This window comes from Peromyscus leucopus, chromosome 8a, assembly GCF_004664715.2.
Source record: "Peromyscus leucopus breed LL Stock chromosome 8a, UCI_PerLeu_2.1, whole genome shotgun sequence".
Lineage (NCBI taxonomy): Eukaryota > Metazoa > Chordata > Mammalia > Rodentia > Cricetidae > Peromyscus > Peromyscus leucopus.
In genome coordinates this window covers 7,533,211-7,552,224 of record NC_051085.1, presented here as the reverse complement: position 1 = coordinate 7,552,224, position 19,014 = coordinate 7,533,211, and the positions used below count along the sequence as shown (strand labels likewise).

Here is a 19,014-nt window from a genome sequence, read left to right as displayed (position 1 = left end):
GTGGCCCCAAGAGTCTCTGTACTTAACAATGCCTCTTGGGAGAGGGCGGGCCTCGGCGGTAGAGTATCAAGCTTTAACAGCCTTGCATACCTGGGGTCCATCTTGAATTCCCCACTGGGGTCCTTCAAGCCCTTCTTTTCATTTGGCTGTCCCACCATGAAGAAGGTGTCCCTGATGGTAGGGAAGTCGTCCAGCAGAACTCTCAGGCTATTGCAGTACACCATGATCTGACCCCGAAGGGCAGAGTGGGACATGCGGCCGGTCAGCCTGGAGGTCAGAGGAAGAGATGGCATCCTGAAGAAGAGTCCAAGATCTTCTACCTCTCAGAGAAGTTCCGGAATTTACTTCCCGGGGACTTTTCAAAGAGACTAGAATATTCTTTGTTGAGAAGACATTGCCACCTGGATTAGGTTGGCATTGTCTGAAGGCAGAGCATGGACCTCTTCCAGGCATGCCCTGTCCTTACTTTTGATGTGTGCCCCCACCCCCAAACACTCCGTATGTGAGTCTCACTTGGTTGTATCCATCCAGTACCGCTGTGGTTTATTTACATACAAACCGCAGTCTAGGTTTCTAGATAACATGGTGACTGGCAAGGGTACCCGGTCAGAGAAAACCAGAGTGCGTTGTTCTCGTAGACTCAACTTACTTTTGGCAATACTCAACTATTAGTTCCCTCTTGACTTTTTCAATGTCATCCTGTCGATAAAAGAAAAAAAAAATATATATATATAGTAAGCCACCATTCAAATGAACGTATGGTCAAGTTCAAGTGGGAAATAGCCACGAAGCTGAGACTTTCTTTCTGAGGGTAAATGTGTTGGGAGACTCTTGGGCAGGTCTCTTCCATCCACTCCATCTTGCTAAGCATGCTAACAATGCCAAGCTCTGGCCACTTTCCGTCTGAGCCATTTCTCAGGGTTGTGTTCGCCGAGAGCAACCCTCCGGGCTGAGGTAGAGCCCCTCTCTAGGAAAAAGGGCACTTTTGCTATAACAGAGGTGCCCCGCCCGGCTTTGTGGTTTCTGACTGTGATAGAGACCCACTAGGTGCTTGGTGGCTCTCCCGCTCTGTCTCTGCGGGACTTGGGGGGCAAAATCCTGCAGCCAACAAACCTGATCTAATATTGCCTGAGTTCTTTCTGGTCTGCTAGGTGTTGGGTAATCCCGGATCTCGGTCACACAGTCACGATCTTTTGAGAACTGTTTATTTTGGGAGAAAGGCATTGATTCTCCCCAAAATAAACAATTCTTAAAAAATAGTGAATGCTTTTGCTTCTATTCCCACTTGTCAGTAAATAAAGCATCTGGCTGGCTAGTGGTGGCGCACGCCTTTAATCCCAGCACTGGGAGGCAGAGCTAAGCAGATCTCTGTGAGTTCGAGGCCAGCCTGGACTACCAAGTGAGTTTCAGGAAAGGCACAAAGCTACACAGAGAAACCCTGTCTCGAAAAACAAAACAAAAACAAAAACAAAAAACAAAACAAAAAAAAAAAAACAAAAAACAAAAAAAGCATCTGGCTGCATTTCATGTCATGTGCATGCCTACATTAGGCTAAGTCTTTCCTCACCTGTCACAGGGAGGGACAAAACCTCCTCCTTCCATTTCATTTCCCTCCAGATAACTGTGTGTTACCAGAATCTTAATGAATAATGAAACGCTATTAACAAAACTGGGAATTCAAACGATTAAAGGTTTGGCTTTTGTAATATTTTCTAAATGATCTAATATTTGAAAAAATTTAAATAGGAACACATCAGTAGCCTCCGATAAACGAAGATGACATGTGAGCAACTGCCTACCTTGCCCTAGCCACCTATCCCTGCAGGTCACTCAAAAGCAGCAAGTGTCCCGGAACAGGCACTCAGACCCGTCTGCTTAGAAAATGACAGCACAAAAAGGTGGCCTTAGAACAATGTGCATTCCTTAAAACACGGCTGTGGGCTGTGGAAAAGGGTTCTACCCTGACTAGGTGGATGTGACGTGTGTTTTCGATACCCCTGCCTCGGTGATTTGAAGCAATAGATGCCCAATTCAAAATGTTTATTTGCTCAAACATAAAAAAAGAGCGAGAGCCCCAGGAAGCCCTTCTGCTCTTACACTCACAGGGTTCTCCATCCTGTCAGCCATCTTCTGTTTTCTGCTCAGGAAGGCGTTCAGCATCGTGTCCCGCAAACCCACCTTTTCTAGTTGAATAGACACAAAGGCCTCTGGAGCCCTGACAAGAGAAGAGAGAGGCAGCTGAGCTGAGGGAGTGGCCGGCCAACGTGTAGCTCGCAACACCTCACATGTTGGGTGAGCTGCAGCAGGAAGTCAGGCTGTCTCCACAGTGGCCACCTTCCTGAGTGTTTCTGATGACTCACCTGCCATTGCGTTCCTCCTTAGACCCCCACTGTATCTAAAGCATGTGTCAGCCATTGTCCCTCTCTCTATGTTAGCCATGGAGATACCCGAACTGATGAGTCCTCTCAACTAGACACTGATCTTACATCTTCCATCCACATGGGGAATGTGGTCTGAAGACACTTGACCTCTGGCCATGTGTCTCATTAGCACCATCTCAAATAGAAGTTACTTTGCCTCTCATCATTTTTCATTCCGTATTTGCCCAATTAAATTAGAGTGCCCTTGGTACCCAAGGAAATATCCAGAGTGGCCATAATTATTAAAGAATACGTCTATGTCTTTCTGCGTCAGGGTGGGGAGAGACCAAGGCATAGTAGGGCACCCTTGGTGGTAGACATATCTCCGAGACACTGTGGTTCTCAGAGAACTCACCCTCCCGCTTTTCTGAACAACAGTAATATCTTTGTTAGAGCAGTGAAGGCAGTTCTGTGGTTTCAATCTTATGTGATTACAGAAAGTCCAGAGTGGCCTATTTATCTCCCTGCTCGTGAAGGAGAGTATGGGAAAATCTACAGAGAAAGAGGCAGGAGGGAGTGAAGGGAAGAAAGAGAAACTGAAGAGAGGAGAGGAAAAAGGAAGAGAGGAGGAAAGGACTAAAATCAGGATGAGGGGATCCTCCATCAGAGACTGGACTGTGTCTAATCTAGCATCTTCACATGAGATCTTAAAAGAACAAAGCTCACAGGAATCACTCCATTTTTTGACTCAAATATCCTCCCACTAGATACAGTACCTTTTGGCAGTCTTAGATCCTTCGGAAGAATGAGTAAGTGTGTCTGGAGCTTTTGGAGTTGGGGCCAAAAGCAAACACTCTATGCCGTTCAAAGTTCTGGAATCTCTTCTGGTTGGACTCATTCCGCCATGATGCCTCAGAGCCGAACTTGTTTCCTAAACCATTTGAAACCAATGTGAGTCCAGTTTGCTGTACACACAGGCCCTGTAGGGCCGCTGGACCACAGCGGACCCCACATATATGGGAGGAAGAGAGAAGAGAAGGGAAGAGGAGGAAGAGGTAGGGATGGGGAGAGAGACACCAGTTTGCACCCTGAAGGGGTAAGGCACTAAGTATGGCTATTTCCAGAATTTGAGTACAGTTATATAAAATGTTCTCAGAAAAATTCTCCATCCTACAAAGCAGTTGAGTGGAATTCTGTGTGTGGGCAGCCTCTAAGGAAGAACTGCTAATGGATCACACAGGTCTGGAAGATGGATTGCACAGATCTGCTAATGGGTCACACAGTTATAAAGTCTGGAAAATTCCCCCAAGATGCCTTCTTTGGCGACGTAACGATAATGAAGGGAAAGTGGGAGCAGGGGAGGGTGGGGGAGAGGAGAAGGAGAGGGAGTGCTGGGGAAGAAAATAAGAAATCAGTATCTTCTGCTACTCCAGCACAGTTCATGATGGAGAACGGTGGGTAAAAGTCTTTCATGTTTTATCAACTGCTAAGTGACAGAATGGTTAAGTCTTCAAAGGGAAGGTCACTCTTCAGTGACGTAACTAAGGGGCTATTATATAGAATTATGTCAGGAGGGTGAGGTCAAAGGGGAGAAAATCCCAGAGATGAAAAAAAAAATATAGCTTCTAATATCACTTCCCCCTGAAAACCCTTGGGGCATCCTAGGTACAGGAAATGGAAGTCTTCATCAGTTGAGAAGAGGGGCCATCTTGCCAGGCCATGAGATGGTGAGAGGGAAGAGAATGGAAGTTCTGAGTTCAGTCCAGGGCCAACACTCACCTGCAGGTCTCTTCTATTTTCCTTAATCTAGTTAGAACCTGTCTCCTTACCCAGGACAAAGCCAGCTCACGAGGGTGGGAAAAGAGTAGCCTGTGTTTGTAGTTGAAGTTTTCCTGTGTCCCGCCCAGTCTGCAGCTTCTCAGACCCAAGTAAACACATAGAGGCTTACATTAATTAAAACTGCTCAGCCATTAGCTCAGACTTACTACTGACTAGCTCTTACACTTAAATCCATCCCATTTCGTTAATCTATATGTCACCACATGTTTCTGTGGCTTTACCTGTGTGCCATTACATGCTGCTCCCTGGATGGCGGACTGGCGTCTCCTGACTCAGCCTTCCTCTTCCCAGAATTCTCCTTGTCTGCTTATCCCACCTATACTTCCTGCCTGGCACTGGCCAATTAGCATTTTATCAACCAATCAGAGCAACACATTCACAGCATACAGAGAGACATTGTTTCTATCATATGGCTTCCTGCCAGCTGGGACCACAGAGGCTGCTGAATCTAGCACTCACACTCTCATCCCTCATCTGGACCCGCAGCTGTGACCATGCCCACCTTTTATATTTATGGATTCTGACTTCTCCTTTTCAGCCTTGCAGATATGTCCACATCTCTTTTTCCCCCCTTAATTCTCCTGTACGCTCAAATTGCTTCCTCAGTTCTAGTCTAACTTTTTGTTGTTGGTTTTTGAACAGAGCCTCATGGAGCTCATGCCTTCTACACTTGGGTCCTGTAGCTTTTACTCTAAGTGAGTAGCACTCCCGAGTCAGCAGGGAAATTGTGAGCGTCAAACATCTTCATTTTCAACTTGTGCCCATCTGCATGCCCACTCTTCATTCAGATCGATCAAATTTGGCTCTCTCTTTCCAAAACTGCAATTTTCTTTTTTGAGGAATAATTGATATTTTAAACAAACAAATTTAAAGGATATGGTTACGTAAGTTCTGACACATTTCTTATGTACTCAACTAAGAAATCATCACCGTCATTTTAACTTACAACCCCCACACCCATCCTTCTCTCCCTCCTCCTCTTCCTCAATCACCCCTCTGTTTTTGGCAATTATAGGCTAGAATGGATTACCTAGAATTTACATACATTCCTGCCGAAGGTGGTCCTTTTATCTGGCTTCTATATTGTTGTTAGTGTCAACTGTGTTTATGTACTAATCCACTGAAGGACTCTTGGATCCCTCCCAGTTCTTGAATACAACTGCCACGGACATCCACATACAAATTTTTGCATGGTCATGGGCTCTCATTTCTCTTGATTAAATACCTAGATGTTGCGTGTCCAGTTCATATGGTAGGTACATGTTTAACCTTTTAGAAACCTGCCGAATTCTTTTCCAGGTGGTTACACCATTTTGCATTCTAAGCAGCAGTATACAAAGATTTCAGGTCTTCTAGTTCCTTGTCAGGACAGAAGATGGTCAGACTTTTACATTTTAACCATTCTAGTGGAATATTTCTCAGTGGGGTTTAACTGACTTTTCTCCAACGGTGACTGGTGTTGAAGATCTTCTCACTGTTTGTTTGCCAGGCTGTACTGCTGGTGACTCATTGCTTCTTGGAGTACCTTTTCCTTGAGCATCAGTGGCAGCACACACTTGTTCTCTGTCTCATCTCTTTCTTTCTTGTCTTCCTTCCTCACTCCATCTCTTGATCATGCTATCAGACCCCTTCTTGTTCCGGTTGTAAAAGATTTATAAATGTATTTGTACATACATTTTATGAAGAAGCAACCATAAAATTTACTCTAGCAGAGTTCAAAGAGGACTGGATGTTTTTTGGAAGACAATGGGGCAAAGCCGTGAGGAGGTTCCTCCATCTTGTGTTCTCACTGAGGCCATTTCAGGTTTAACTAGATTTTGATCGCCCTGATGGAGAATCCCATGGAAAATTGCCCAACTCTATTTTCGGAACCTGAGGTCAAGATGCCCCAGCTAACACTTAGCTTCTGTTAAACAGCTTGCTTGTGCCAACCTCCCCCTGCAGCTAACCGCTTATCTGAGCTTCTGTTAAACAGCTTGCTTGTGCAAACCTCCCCCTGCAGCCGTTGAGAGAGATAACAGGATATGGTTTTTGCTTTTAAAAGCCCCCTGGAGCTACTTGGGTCTCTAAATACCCGAGTGTAGTCCCAGCTGACTGGAGTAAAGACATACAATTGGCTATAAACTGTGTCTAACTGGTCATCTCTGGTGGGCTACCCTTAACAATAATAACTGAGTTGAAACATGGAGGATGACCAACATCCTCTAGACCAAAAAAAAGTATGAGGAGGAAGGAGAAGTGGGTGTGGTAGAGCAGGGACAAAATGCTCTGGGGAAGCATGAGCAGAGGTATAGAGTACAATGCCTAGGACTCTGAAGATAGAGTTTAGAAGAACGGCAGGAGAAGGAGAGAGAACTTGAGTCAGAGAGGAAAGATCCTGTATACCAAGCTGAAGATATTGGTCTTGTTCTTTGGGCTACTACAGGTTTTTAATCACTGAGGCATGATTGCTCTGTGCATTGTGTGTGCATGCTCACAGCAGTATTACTCCTAATAGCCAAACAGTAAAGACAATTCATTGATGGACAGATAAACAAAATGTAGGGTATTTTGTTTATACATGACAGAATCTTACCCAGCAGTAAAAAAGAATGAAGTATAACACAGACTTGGAGAACATTGTGCTAAGTAAAAAAAGTCGAACACAAAAGGCCACACGTATGATGCATTACATGAACAGTAAATCCAGAGGCAGAAAGTACTTCAGTGGTTTCCAGGGATGGGGGAGGGGGATTGGGAGTGGCCACTTCGGTGCAGGGTTTCTTTAGAAAGTGACAAATATTTTTTAAAATAGAAACTGGTGATGTTTGCATGGTCCTGTGAACAGACTAAAAAACACTGAGTCAGACACTCTTGAAATTTTTTTTTGTTTATGTGTATATGTGCCTGTGTCTGTTTTGAGTATCTGCCTGTGTGTGTGTGTGTGTGTGTGTGTGTGTGTGTGTGTGTGTGTGTGTGTGTGTGTGTGTGCTGTGCCTAAGAGGCCATCTATGTATGGGTATCTGAGGAGGCCATGTGTGTGGGTATCTGAGGATTTCATGTGTGTGGGTATCTGAGGATTTCATGTGTGTAGGTATCTGAGGAGGCCATGTGTGTGGGTATCTGAGGAGGCCATGTGTGTGGGTATCTGAGGATTTCATGTGTGTGGGTATCTGAGGAAGCCATGTGTGTGGTGGTGCCTAAGGAGATCACAAGGATTCAGAGCCCTTAGAACTGGAGCTCCAGACAGTTGTGAGCAGAGAGCTGTGTTTCTGAGAGCCGAACTCAGGCCCTCTGGAAGATCAGTAAGTGCTCTTGACTGCTTGGCCATCTCTCCAGCCCCTGAATTAGCCACTTTAAAGGAGTAATTTTATGTTGTGTGAATTATATCTCTACAACAAAAAGACAAAAAAATCCTCAAAAATATGAGGGAAAGGAGTACATACAGCATGGTAGTTTTGTGGGAAGAAAAAAGAATCAAAGGCCAGCAAGATGGCTCAGGGGGTAAAGGCACTTACCAAGCCTGGGGACCTGAGTTCCAGCAAGAGCCCACATGGTGGAGGAGATAAGTGACTCCTACAAGTTATTCTCTGTCTCTACACGTGAGTCATGGCATGTTCTCTGGCCCTCCACCACCGCTAGCTACAATGTTTAAAAAAAAAAAAAAAAAAGGACCAAATGTGTCTCCCTACATTTTCCAAAAGAATTGTAGGAAGGACAAATAAGAAAACAATGAAATCCTTTATCTGCGAAGGGGGAGGGCTGAAAACTGGTACATTCTGTCCTGGATGAGTCTAGCCAGTCAGTATTTTAGAGTAATCTACAAAGGAAACATTATCAGCACGTTACCACTCACAAGCAGCCGAGAAGGTAAGGGGCAAGAAGTTGAGGAAATGGGATACGACATATATACATTTTCATACCACTCGGCTCCTGACTCACCTCTCCCAAGGCCTTGCTATTGCCTGAGCAGCTGGAATAACCCTGAGGCCCTTCAGCCTCACAACAGGCCTCGGAAACCAAAGTTGGTGTCCTTACCCTCCACCCGGATCCTCCACCGGCCTTTCACTTGCTCCTTCTCCCCGAGGCAGGCCATGGAAACTGGAATTTCCTTCTGCAGAGGTCAAAGACACCCTACTCTGAAATACGTGGATCTACTTTTGAACGGTAGATACGACGCCTTTGCAGAGGTGGCTTTGTCCCAGGCCCTCAGGATGGGGTACTGGAGAGCCTGTGCAGACAGGCCTGTGGGGTCTTTTGGGGACTAGGTGGGCGAGGACTTCACTGCAGGGTTACAGACTCCACAGCTGTGTCTTGGTCACCGTGTCTCTGGGTCAGACAGAGTTAGATCTGTGGTGGTATTGTGTTCCCCCAAAATATTGTGCACCCTAATAAACTTATCTGGGGTCAGAGACAGAACAGCCACTAGATATAAAGGCTAGAAAATGGTGGCACTCACACCTTTAATCCTAGCATTTCAGAGGCAGAAATCCCTCTGGATCTCTGTGAGTTCAAGACCACATTGGAAACAGCCAGGCATGGAGACTCACGCCTTTAATCCCAGAAAGCGAGCTTTTAATCCCAGGGAGTGGTGGTAGAAAGGAAAGATATATAAGGTGTGAAGACCAGAAACTAGAAGCTTTTAGCTGGTTAAGCATGTGGCTGGTTAAGCATTTGGCTGGTTAAGCTTCAGGCTTTCGAGCAGCAGTTCAGCTGAGAGGCATTGGGATGAGGACACAGAAGCTTCCAGTCTGAGGAAACAGGATCAGCTGAGAAGTTGACCAGGTGAGGTTAGCTGTGGCTTGTTCTGGTTCTCTGATCTTCCAGTTCACCCCAATAACTGGACTCAGGTTTGATTTTTTTATTAATAAGAACTGTTAAGATTCCTGCTACATAGATCATCAGCCTCTAGGGAACAGCTGTGTCTCCAGAGGGTCGGTCGGCATGCCTCTTGGTGGTGAAATACCCTTGAAGAAACGCTTAAGTTCTTCCCATCATTTCAGAAACTCAAGCCACAAGACACTTCCTAACTGCCACCTGTGTGCTGGTGCAGGGTTTGTATCACCAAAAGACCCTGGTGCCAACAGAAATTTATTGGTACTGAGATTTTTGGTGTCCCCTTCCCCCCCAAGGACTTTTCAAGAGGATTGCAGGAAGAAATACCCTAAGAGAGATGAGGTCTGCCATGATGTGGAAGGTCTGTCACATCACCTCACAGATATGCTGACCCCCTCGTAAGTATTCATTAAAACTTTTTTTTTTTTTTTTTTTTTTTTGTTTTTCGAGACAGGGTTTCTCTGTGTAGCTTTGCGCCTTTCCTGGAACTCACTCTGTAGACCAGGCTGGCCTGGAACTCACAGAGATCTGCCTGCCTCTGCCTCCTGAGTGCTGGGATTAAAGGCGTGGCCACCACCGCCCGGCTTCCATTAAAACTTTTTAAAAGTCAAAGCACAGACCCCAGTGGGCTGTTAAACTCCCTCCCACCACACCGTCAGCCCCGCTTTTCAGTGGAGCCCAATCTAATCTCTCTCCAGAAGGAAATGACCTTTGCTTTGTTCTGCTCAGTAAACTTCTGCTTTAGCTATCTGTGTCCCGTGGCTGACTTCTGAGGAGATGAGATCTGAGGAGAACTTTCTCCTAGTCAGCTTGTCACCTAATCCCTTCGCAGGGAAGCGCTCCCTTTCTGTTCAGCTGCTTTTCCACATTCTTGTCCAAGCCTCGGTGCAGGCCACGTGATCCATCAGGCCCGTGCAGTAAGTCTTTCCAAAGAGCAGAGTATGGAGAGCTCAGAACAGCTGGACAGGCAGAGGCTTGCAAGAAAGTGACTGAGAACTCTTCCCCATGCCGTGAGGGTGGTGCACCCCAACACTGTGGGACAGTACCTCCTGATCCCAGCACCCTTCCACATGCCGTGAGGATGGTGCACCCCAACACTGTGGGGACAACACCTCCTGATCCCAGCTCCCTTCAGACTTTGCCTCATGTGTCTCTTCACCTGGTTGGTTGTTTATATCCTTTAAAGCAGACTTTATAATAAGCTGTAAAGTGTGCTTCCCTCCACTCTGTGAGAACTGGGGAGTAACCCGAGGAGGGAGTCCTGGGAGGCCCAGTTTGCAGCCAGCCAATCCGACCTTCCAGAGGCCTAGACTTGTGACTGGGTCTGAGATGGGAGCCCTGTTGGTGTTGGAGCCGCCTTTAACCTATGGGATCTGCGGCTACCTGCAGGTGCATGGTGTCGTAGCGAATTGAGTATGGACGGTCCTAGCTGGTGTCCTGCACAGAATGCATTGCTGACTTGCTGTCGGGGAGAACTCTCCACAGCTTTTGGAGAGTTTGGGGTGTACAGTATGAGAAACGGAGCCTGTTTTCCCTACACAGATCAGAAAGGAAAAGTGATGGGGTGGAGAGGGGCAGAAAAAGGAGAAAGGGAGGAAAGGGGAAGGGACATGGGAGGGGGAGGAGGAATGGGGCAGCCTGGCATTAGCTGCCTGCAGGGGCTGCAGCCTCTGGCTTCTCCATCGTATAGGCTGACCTTGCGGTCCACACGACTGTCTACTCCAGGGATGTCATAGAAGGACACCTGTTGAACGGCCACCATCAGAGCGTTTTTCTGAGCAGTTTGGCACGCGAGGGTCACTTGCATGTTTTCCACTCCTGAATGGAGCAAGAGCTACAAGAGGAGAGAGTGAACGTGTCAGAGATTGCTCCCAGAGGGAGGAGAAGCAGACGGACGGTGGGGCTCACCCTTGAACTGTCAAAACCCCAGGACTTGAACGGAAGGGCACTCTGGCTTCTTGCTGCTCAGCTGTCCAGTCCTTGCCAGGCTGGCGGCCCCCAGGTCTCACCTGCTGGTAGACACCATGCAGGAGGGCTCTGATAAGCTACGGGTGCTCGGAAGCAGGCTCTTGAAAGCCAGGATTAGATTGAAACCATCAAGAAAAATATCATCACGAAAAGAGCAAAGAAATTTAAGGGGAAAGGCGAAAAATAGCCGCAGGTTTTAAGAGGATGTGAAAGCTCCAATAACGAGTGCGCACTTTAAAAGCTTTCTTTTCATCTCAACAGAAGTCATTGTATGTGGGCTGCAGGCCTCAAGGCTCAAGCCAGGCCCGTGCAAAGCCAGCATCATTAATAACAAAGGAAGGCCTTCTCTTGTTTGAGACAGGCAGATATGTAGCCCAGGCTGGCCTCAAATTCAAACTTGCTATATAGTTGAGGCTGACCTTGAACTCCCAATCCTCCTGCCTCGGCCCCTATACCACTCCAGTGCTGGGATTACAGGTGTGTGCCATGATGCCAGGTAAGGCTTGCGGGGGAAGCTTTTCTTGTGAATGAAAGTCAATTTACACACATGAGTTTTTTAAGAACAGAGGAATAACTTGTTTGCTTTATTTTAGCACCTTTTCTAAAGAAACGCATGCCGGGCAGTGGTGGCGCATGCCTTTAATCCCAGCACTCACTCAGGAGGCAGAGGCAGGTGGATCTCTGTGAGTTCAAGGCTAGCCTGGTCTACAGAGCAAGATCCAGGAAAGGTGCAAAGCTACACAGAGAAACCCCGTCTTGAAAAACAAAAAACAAAACAAAACCCCCCAAAAAAACAACAAAAAAAAAAAGAAAAAAAAGAAAGAAACATACAAAATTGTTTACCTTTAGGATGGCGTCTTTTGTATAAAAACTGAACTTGCCGATTTGGTTATCATCCAGCTCAGAGATGGCTAAGACGAGGGCGGTGGGGGAGTATCTGCCAGGAGACAGATAGGTAGAGCGGTCAGTCTTGACACAGCGCTTGTCAGGAGATGCCCATCTGGTAGGACAGCCCCTGACCAGATCTGGAATGTCAATGGTAACGGCAAACTGGACTTGGCCGTGATGACCGTCCATACTGTGGAGTGTTCTCTTCATCACCCCTTTCTTCTTACTTTCTTGACCACACCTGTTCAGGATCCCCCACTAACCCCAAACAGTGTCTACTTCTTGCTCTCTTGCGGGTCCAGCAGCCATCTAACCCGTCCTCTACACAGTGCTCCTGCCCTGGGCTGTAGCCCTTTGTGACTTCCTGTCAAGTAACTTAGTATCCGTCAGTCCTTGTTTTCTCATCTGTGGATGGGACCGTCAGCTGTCATAGGATTAGGGCAGCTGTGAAATGTGCATGCCTGGATGTGCTTTGTAAAGTGAAAGTCATCGTATCATGTTGCCTGCATGCTGTTCTTACACTGTCACTCCAGGGTGACAACTTAGGAAATTAACACTACCTAAAAGTAAGTTGAAGTGTAGGCTCTCTAAATGCATGCATCACCCCTTCCAGAAGGCTCCCCTTCTCCTGAAGCATACCTGGACAACCTGGACATCACTGGGACGTCCAGGCACCACTTGCCCATACCACAGAGCATTCAGGCAGTTTGTGGCAATAGGTGGATTCCAGCCATCCCCCCCCCTCCCCCCAGAAGTGTAAAAGACCGGCTCTGGAAGAACCCTCACTACAGCTTGGCTCCACAGTGCCAGGTGGAGAACTGACCTCACTTAAGGTCACATCACACTTCCTACCTTTCAATGACGGTCTTGTTTTAGCTAGTGAGGTAAAATAGAGCAAGAGAAAAATCTCCTCCAAAGAATTATTTGGTAATGTCTGGAGACATCTTTGATTGTCAGAAACAAGGGGTAGGCAGATTTTGGAGGAAAAGGAAGAGGAGGAGGGGAAATCGAGGAGGAGGAAGAGGAGGCAGAAGAGGAGGAGGAGGAAGAGGAGGAGAAAGAGGAAGAACAGGAAAAGGAGGAGGAAGAAGAATAGGAGGAAGAGAAGGAGGAAAAGGAGAAAGAGGAAGAAGAGGAGGAAAAGGAAGAGAAGAAAGAGGAAGAAGAGGAAGAGGAAGAAGGGGAGGAGGAGGAGGAAAACAGAGGTTGCTATTGCCATCTCTCCAGTAGAAGTCAAAAATGCTAAATAACCCAGGGCACATGTGGGACTATGACCCTGCTTCATCAGTAAAGATGAACACAGCCTTAATTTTCAGGGAGCCAAGAGATCCCCATAGCATCCTCCCATGCTAACCTCTTTCGTCCGGCCCATGCTCTAAGTCTGTCAGCCTAATAACATGAGTCATATTTGAGCAGCGATCTGCATTAACAGTACAAAGACATTTCCTCTGTGGAGTCCCATTTGCCTTCCTCAGGGTGCAACCAGTATCAGGGATCTTCAGGGGCAGAGCCAGGACCCTGGGAGAAAGTCTGGCTCTGGAAAGACATGGGGAAGGGGAAGCTGGCCCTCCCGGAAGGAAGGGGAAGTGCCTGGCTATAGCCGAGTAGATTATGTCTGTCACCGAGGAGAGTGCAAAGGTGGCCCCGGCCCATGAGAGAGGTTTTGTTGGTTGGAATTGGTTTCCAGTGAAGGAAACTGACTAAGATGTCTGCAATGGGAGCCCTGTACTTTTTGTTACAGATGCAGAAATGTTCCGGCACTGGTGGCCCACGCCTTTAATCCTAGCACTTGAGAGGCAGAGGCAGGTGGATCTCTGTGAGTTCGAGGCCAGCCTGGTCTACCAGAGCAAGTTCCAGGACAGTTAGAACTGTTACACAGAGAAATCCTGTCTTGGAAAAAAAAAAAAAAAAAAAAAAAAAAAAAAAAAAAAAAAAAAAAAACAGAACTGACTTCTTTGTCAGGGAAAGTGAGCGAGGCGGCCAGCCTCACACCTGTACCTGAGAAGCAGAGGGACCATGCTTTCCTTTGCATTCTCTGTCCTGGTTCTCCCAGCTCTCCATAATCTCGTGTGTTTCTATTTATTTATTTTCTTTTTCGATTTTTTGGGGTGTGTGGTGGTAGTGGTCATGCATATGTGTATGCATGGTTGCATGTATACAGGTCCATGTGTGTATGTCTGTGTGTGTGTTGGTGGTGGGGGACTCTCGCATGTAGAGGCCCAAAGTTGATGCCAGGGATTATCTTCATCACCTTTCCACCTTATCCGGTGAGGCGAAGTCTCTCCGTCAAATCCAGAGCTCACAGATACAGCAATTCTGGCTAGCCAGCTTGCTCTGGGGATCACTTGTCTCCACTTTGGAAGCCGGAATTACAGGCAGCCACCATGCCCATGAGGTATTTATGAGTCCTGGGGATCCGAACGCCGGTCCTCAGGCTTACAGTGAGTTCTTTAACCACAGAGGCATCTTCCTACCCTGATTTTGTGTTTTTAAATCCAGTTATTCCCCTGACTGAGATATTGTTTTCCCCCTTATTAAGAAAGAAGAAAGAAACTGGCGTAATGGCAGATTACACCCAAGGAAGAGAACATAAACACCGTCGGGTGGTGACGGGAAGCACTCACTGGGTCACTCTGCACCGCGACGGCGTTCTCACCTTCTGGATGCTCACCTGTCTACTCGACCGCTGTCCTCCAGCAAGGAAGTCATAAAGACAGGAGGGGGCGGGTCTGCCTTGTCCTCGTGTGATGCACACTCGAAGGGAACAGGCCTCAGATACAAATGGAATTCTTCAAAACCCATCTCCCGTGCCGATTCCTTATATAGCCTTAGGGCAGGGTAGGGGCAAGGGTACATTTGTTAGTGGTTTTTCCTGAAAGCCACGAGAAAGCGAACACACAAGATTGAGCATGAGCACAAAGTCAGACCAGAGCAAGCCCAGTATTACGGGAAGGAGTGATCTGGAAGGACGTTGTGCGCCGCTTCCCACCGGGTCTGGCAGACAACAGAAGAGCTAAGGCAGGAGATGCGCCTGGGTACCACCTCAGCTCTCACTTCCTCCTGGAGCTCTCAACTCCTGAGCCCTCAGCCCCTCCCTGGAGAGCACCTCTTTTTCCTGGTGTTCTCCCACACTGTCCATGCTCCTGCCCCATGACTACCTTTCCTGGCTTCACTGGCTTCTCTCTAAGTTTAGATGTGGCCTGGGGTTCTAGCCCTGGTCGACTTCTCATCTACTAGACCCAGTCCCTAAAACTATTTCCTCATGTAAGACTCTGTGACCCTCAGCTCTGTCTCGATTCACCGCTGAGCTCCAATCAGATGTCCCTCTGGCAGCTCAGCCTTAAACATCTACGATTCTCTCCTTTCCCCCGACACCTCCAGTCTAAGCCAGTTCTCACACTGGGTTCAGTTGGCACCTGGGTTAGTGTGCCAGGGTTGTCACAAAGTATCGTGGACACCCATCAAGTGCTCGGTGTGCTAAACAACAGGAATACGTTGTCTCTCAGCTCTGAGACCAAGATGTGGGCAAGTTGGTTCCTTCTAGGGCTGAGAAGGAGGGAGCCGTCCCCTCCCTCTCCCGCTAGCTGGTAGATGGTGTCTTCCCCCACGGTCCCCTGTGTCGTCTGTGTTGAAGTTACTCTTAGGAAACCAACCATCTATTGGATTAGGATTCGATCTGACACCTCCAGTTTAGCTGACTATCTCTGGAACAGACTCTCCCATCTGGAGGGGCCGGCTCTTGATCACATGACTTTTAGAGGGAGCAGGTTCTATTCATAGCCTCAGCTCCCGTGATGCTTTCCCTGGTCCACTGAGAAAGAATGAAATATTTTTTCCCCCGTGCTGTGCTCCCGAAGTATTTTTTCAAATGAGAAGACTATCATTATTATAATGTATTATGGGTAATTTTTACATTATTAGCTCCTGAGAGGCTCATCAATTGTAGAGAGCAGTGTCCAAGAGGTAGCAAGCTCGACTAATAGCTCAGCTTCCGTTTCTGCTACTTTCTAATGCAGAGATCTGGGGCTGATTACTTGATTTTTCTGACCCTCTACTTTCTTGCACTTATCTCATAAGGAGAGCCTAAGAATTTAAGGAAACAATACACATAAAGTCCCATAAAGACTGTGATCAAGCAGATCCTGAATGGTGGCTGCTGGGAGTCAGAGCAGCGTTATGAGGATTTGAAACAAACCCTCCAGCTCCATTGTCCTCCTTTGAGAACAGTTGTAGCGTCGGCTCCTCCTGAAACCCGAAACCGACTCCATTAGCCCCTCTCTTCCCTGCCCTGCTGAGTCCCCATCCCTCTCCAGGCCCAGATGCTGCCATTGACTCCGTCTCATGTCTCCAGGCCCTCCGCTAGGCAGCTTCATAGTATGCAGAATAGTCAACCAAAATCCAGAGTGCCTGGTGTGGCTCAGACACCCCCCCCCCGGGGGGGGGGGGTATGGTTTGGATGTCCCCCAAAGCCCATGTGTTAGAAATGATACAAGGGTAGCTGACGGAGATTTTAAGAGATGGTTGGTGGCGAGGGCTCAGCCATTACTGAAGAAGCAGGTCAGCTGCTGTGGAAGTGGGTCCTGATGACAGGACATCACACCCCTTTGCCCCCCTCTCCAGCCTCTCCTGCTCCTTCTCTATGGTGATATTTTATTTGTACTGAAATGTGATTTTATTTGTATGTTAATAAATAAAGTTGCCTGGGGGTCAGAGCTAATAGCAAGCCATCGCAGAAGCTGGGCGGTGGCGGCGCACGCCTTTAATCCCAGCTCTTGGGAGGCAGAGGTAGGCGGATCTCTGTGTTCAAGGATACAGCCAGCTTTGGAGACACATGCCTGTAATCTCAATACCAACCATAGAAGACCTGGAGGTCTGTACAGACAGGCAGTGACGAGGAGGTCAGGTGGCTGGGTTTACAACCAATGAGAATGCAGAACAGAAAGTCAATAAAAAGCACAAACACACAGGAAGTAGGTCTCTTTCGGAGAGGTAGGACAGCAGCGGCAGTGAAGGGTAAGGTTTTTAATCTCAGCTCTTGCTATTGCTCTGACCTCTTGGCTTTTATCTCTGTATTGGCTCTGTCATCTTATTTAGTAAGATGGTTGGTTACATCTACAGTTTCTCCCACCTCACCTACAAGCATATGCAAGAGCATGCCTGATTGCCCATCTGTCTTCTGGCCTGGGCTGATGCAGCAAGAAGGCTCTTACCAGATGTGGACCCCCATGACCTTGGCCTTATCGACATCCAGAACTATCAGAAATAGCTCTCTATTCTTTATAAATGATCCAGTCTCGGGTAGTCTGTTACAATAGCACAAACTGATTAAGATCCCAGGTCAGGGGATATCATGGTAAACAGCCTGGCGGGGATTTTGTGTTGGAAAGCAATAAACCAGTATTAAGCATCTAAGCAAACATGACGTGCACCGACTGGAAAGAACGTGTGGGTTCCACTGGGAGACTCCCGCCCAGATGAACGGTCAGAGGCTCATGGGGAGGCCTGGAGGAGAGGAGGAGAACATTTCTGCTCAGCTGCTCTAGGAAGCAAAGGGCAGGGTTGGAGACAGTGAGCCCCGGACTTTCATATTTTGTCCCCAAGTCCTTCCATGAAGCACCTGTCCCCACTGACCGAGCCAAGTACGCACTCTCCACACTCATTTCTATCAGCCGGTGGCGCAGGGTCAGGAGTTCCAGAAGTTTCGAAAACGTCTCCAGGAGCAGTGCATGGAAATCTTGGCCTTGTTTCTGCCCTTCATCCGCCGCAGACCTGAGCGCACGCAGGCCCACCTCCTCCACGAGGAAGGGTCCCCCATCACTTTAGCTGAAAAGAGCTGAAAAGTAAACCGCGTAATTTGAAAACTTGAAAGGAGGAACTTCATGTGTGCTAAAAAAGAAAAAAAAAACACCGCCCAAGGCACAGACTCTGGAGGCATCATTTCCTGGGCCACCTACCAGACACCAAGAGATAACCACTACTGAATCGGGCTGCCCAGCCGGTTATGGGAGCTCATATACACAGACGTATTTTTTATCATGATGGCAAATGTTGTTATTATAAATGTTTTGAGTCTAAACACAAACACCGGGGAGGGGGAACTAAATAGAAATATTTAGTCACTTATTTAAAAAAATATGTAAAAATTGGAGATATGGTTCAGGGGTTAAAAGCACTGGCTGCTCTTCCAGAGAACCTGGGTTTGATTCCCAGCATCCACGTGGCAGCTCAGAACTGCCTGTAACTCCAGTACTAGGGGATCCAATGCCTCCGCTGGCTTCCATAGGCACCGTGGGCACGTGGTACCCAGACATACATGCAGGCAAAAGACCCACACACATAAAATAAAAAACTTCAAAAAATGTTCTAGTGGCCAATAACAAATTTTCTCATTCATTCATTCATTCTTCCCTCATATATTAAATCCTGACTGCAATCCCCCCCCACTCCTCCAAGTCCCTTTATATCAAATTCTATAAGCCTCTTTAATTGCAGTTTCAAACTGTCAAAGTATTTTCACACATATGAATTCATTTTAATTTTCACCAGCTCCCCAAGGAAACATCGAAGATTCTTCTTCCTCTTCAGCAACGAGAAATCTAAAATACCCTTTAAACTTTGTGGGTGCTGGGGAGCTGGGGCACTGGGAATTCAACCTAGAGCCTCACACTAGGCAAGCACTCTGCTGTGGGGTTACTTTTTACTTAGAAACGAGAGCTCATTAAGTTGCCCAGGCTGCCCTTGAACGTGGGATCCTCCTGTTCAGCCTCCTGAGCGTCTGAGATTGTGAGCCCGAACCAAGCCTGGCCTGTGATCTTTAGACGTTACAGGGTCATTCAGTAGTACCAAGAGTAACTTTAGCTTCCCGGTTCTGCGGTCTGGAGTCTCACAGAACCCCCACCTGCCTCTCCACACTCTCTCACCCCCAGGCGGCCCTATGTGATTGATGTCACACCCAGGTGACCCTTATGCCCTCTGCCGTGGTGAACTAGGCTCTCACAGCTCCACTGCCCGCTAAGGTGCCCCTTTGCGTAAGGACCTGGTTTGAGGATCCTTTATCTACTTGTTCTGGTTTGCCCACAGGATGTGCCGTCTTCCTTAACTACCTAACTACCAAAGGACTCGTCTACTGGAGATGTGATCTCCA

The 19,014-nt window shown here is 47.4% G+C and overlaps 1 protein-coding gene across 1 annotated transcript in view; it reads right to left on the bottom strand.

Moving 5' to 3' along the window:
- LOC114707511 overlaps positions 1-19,014 on the bottom strand; it is a 178,242-nt gene that overhangs the window by 77,994 nt on the left and 81,234 nt on the right. Inside the window, 9 exon segments of the mRNA XM_037200291.1 lie at positions 91-267; positions 650-699; positions 2,104-2,215; positions 3,137-3,291; positions 10,711-10,848; positions 11,826-11,919; positions 14,542-14,697; positions 17,502-17,679; positions 17,682-17,703. Of these exon segments, the coding sequence (XP_037056186.1) occupies positions 91-267; positions 650-699; positions 2,104-2,215; positions 3,137-3,291; positions 10,711-10,848; positions 11,826-11,919; positions 14,542-14,697; positions 17,502-17,679; positions 17,682-17,703 (1,082 nt within the window).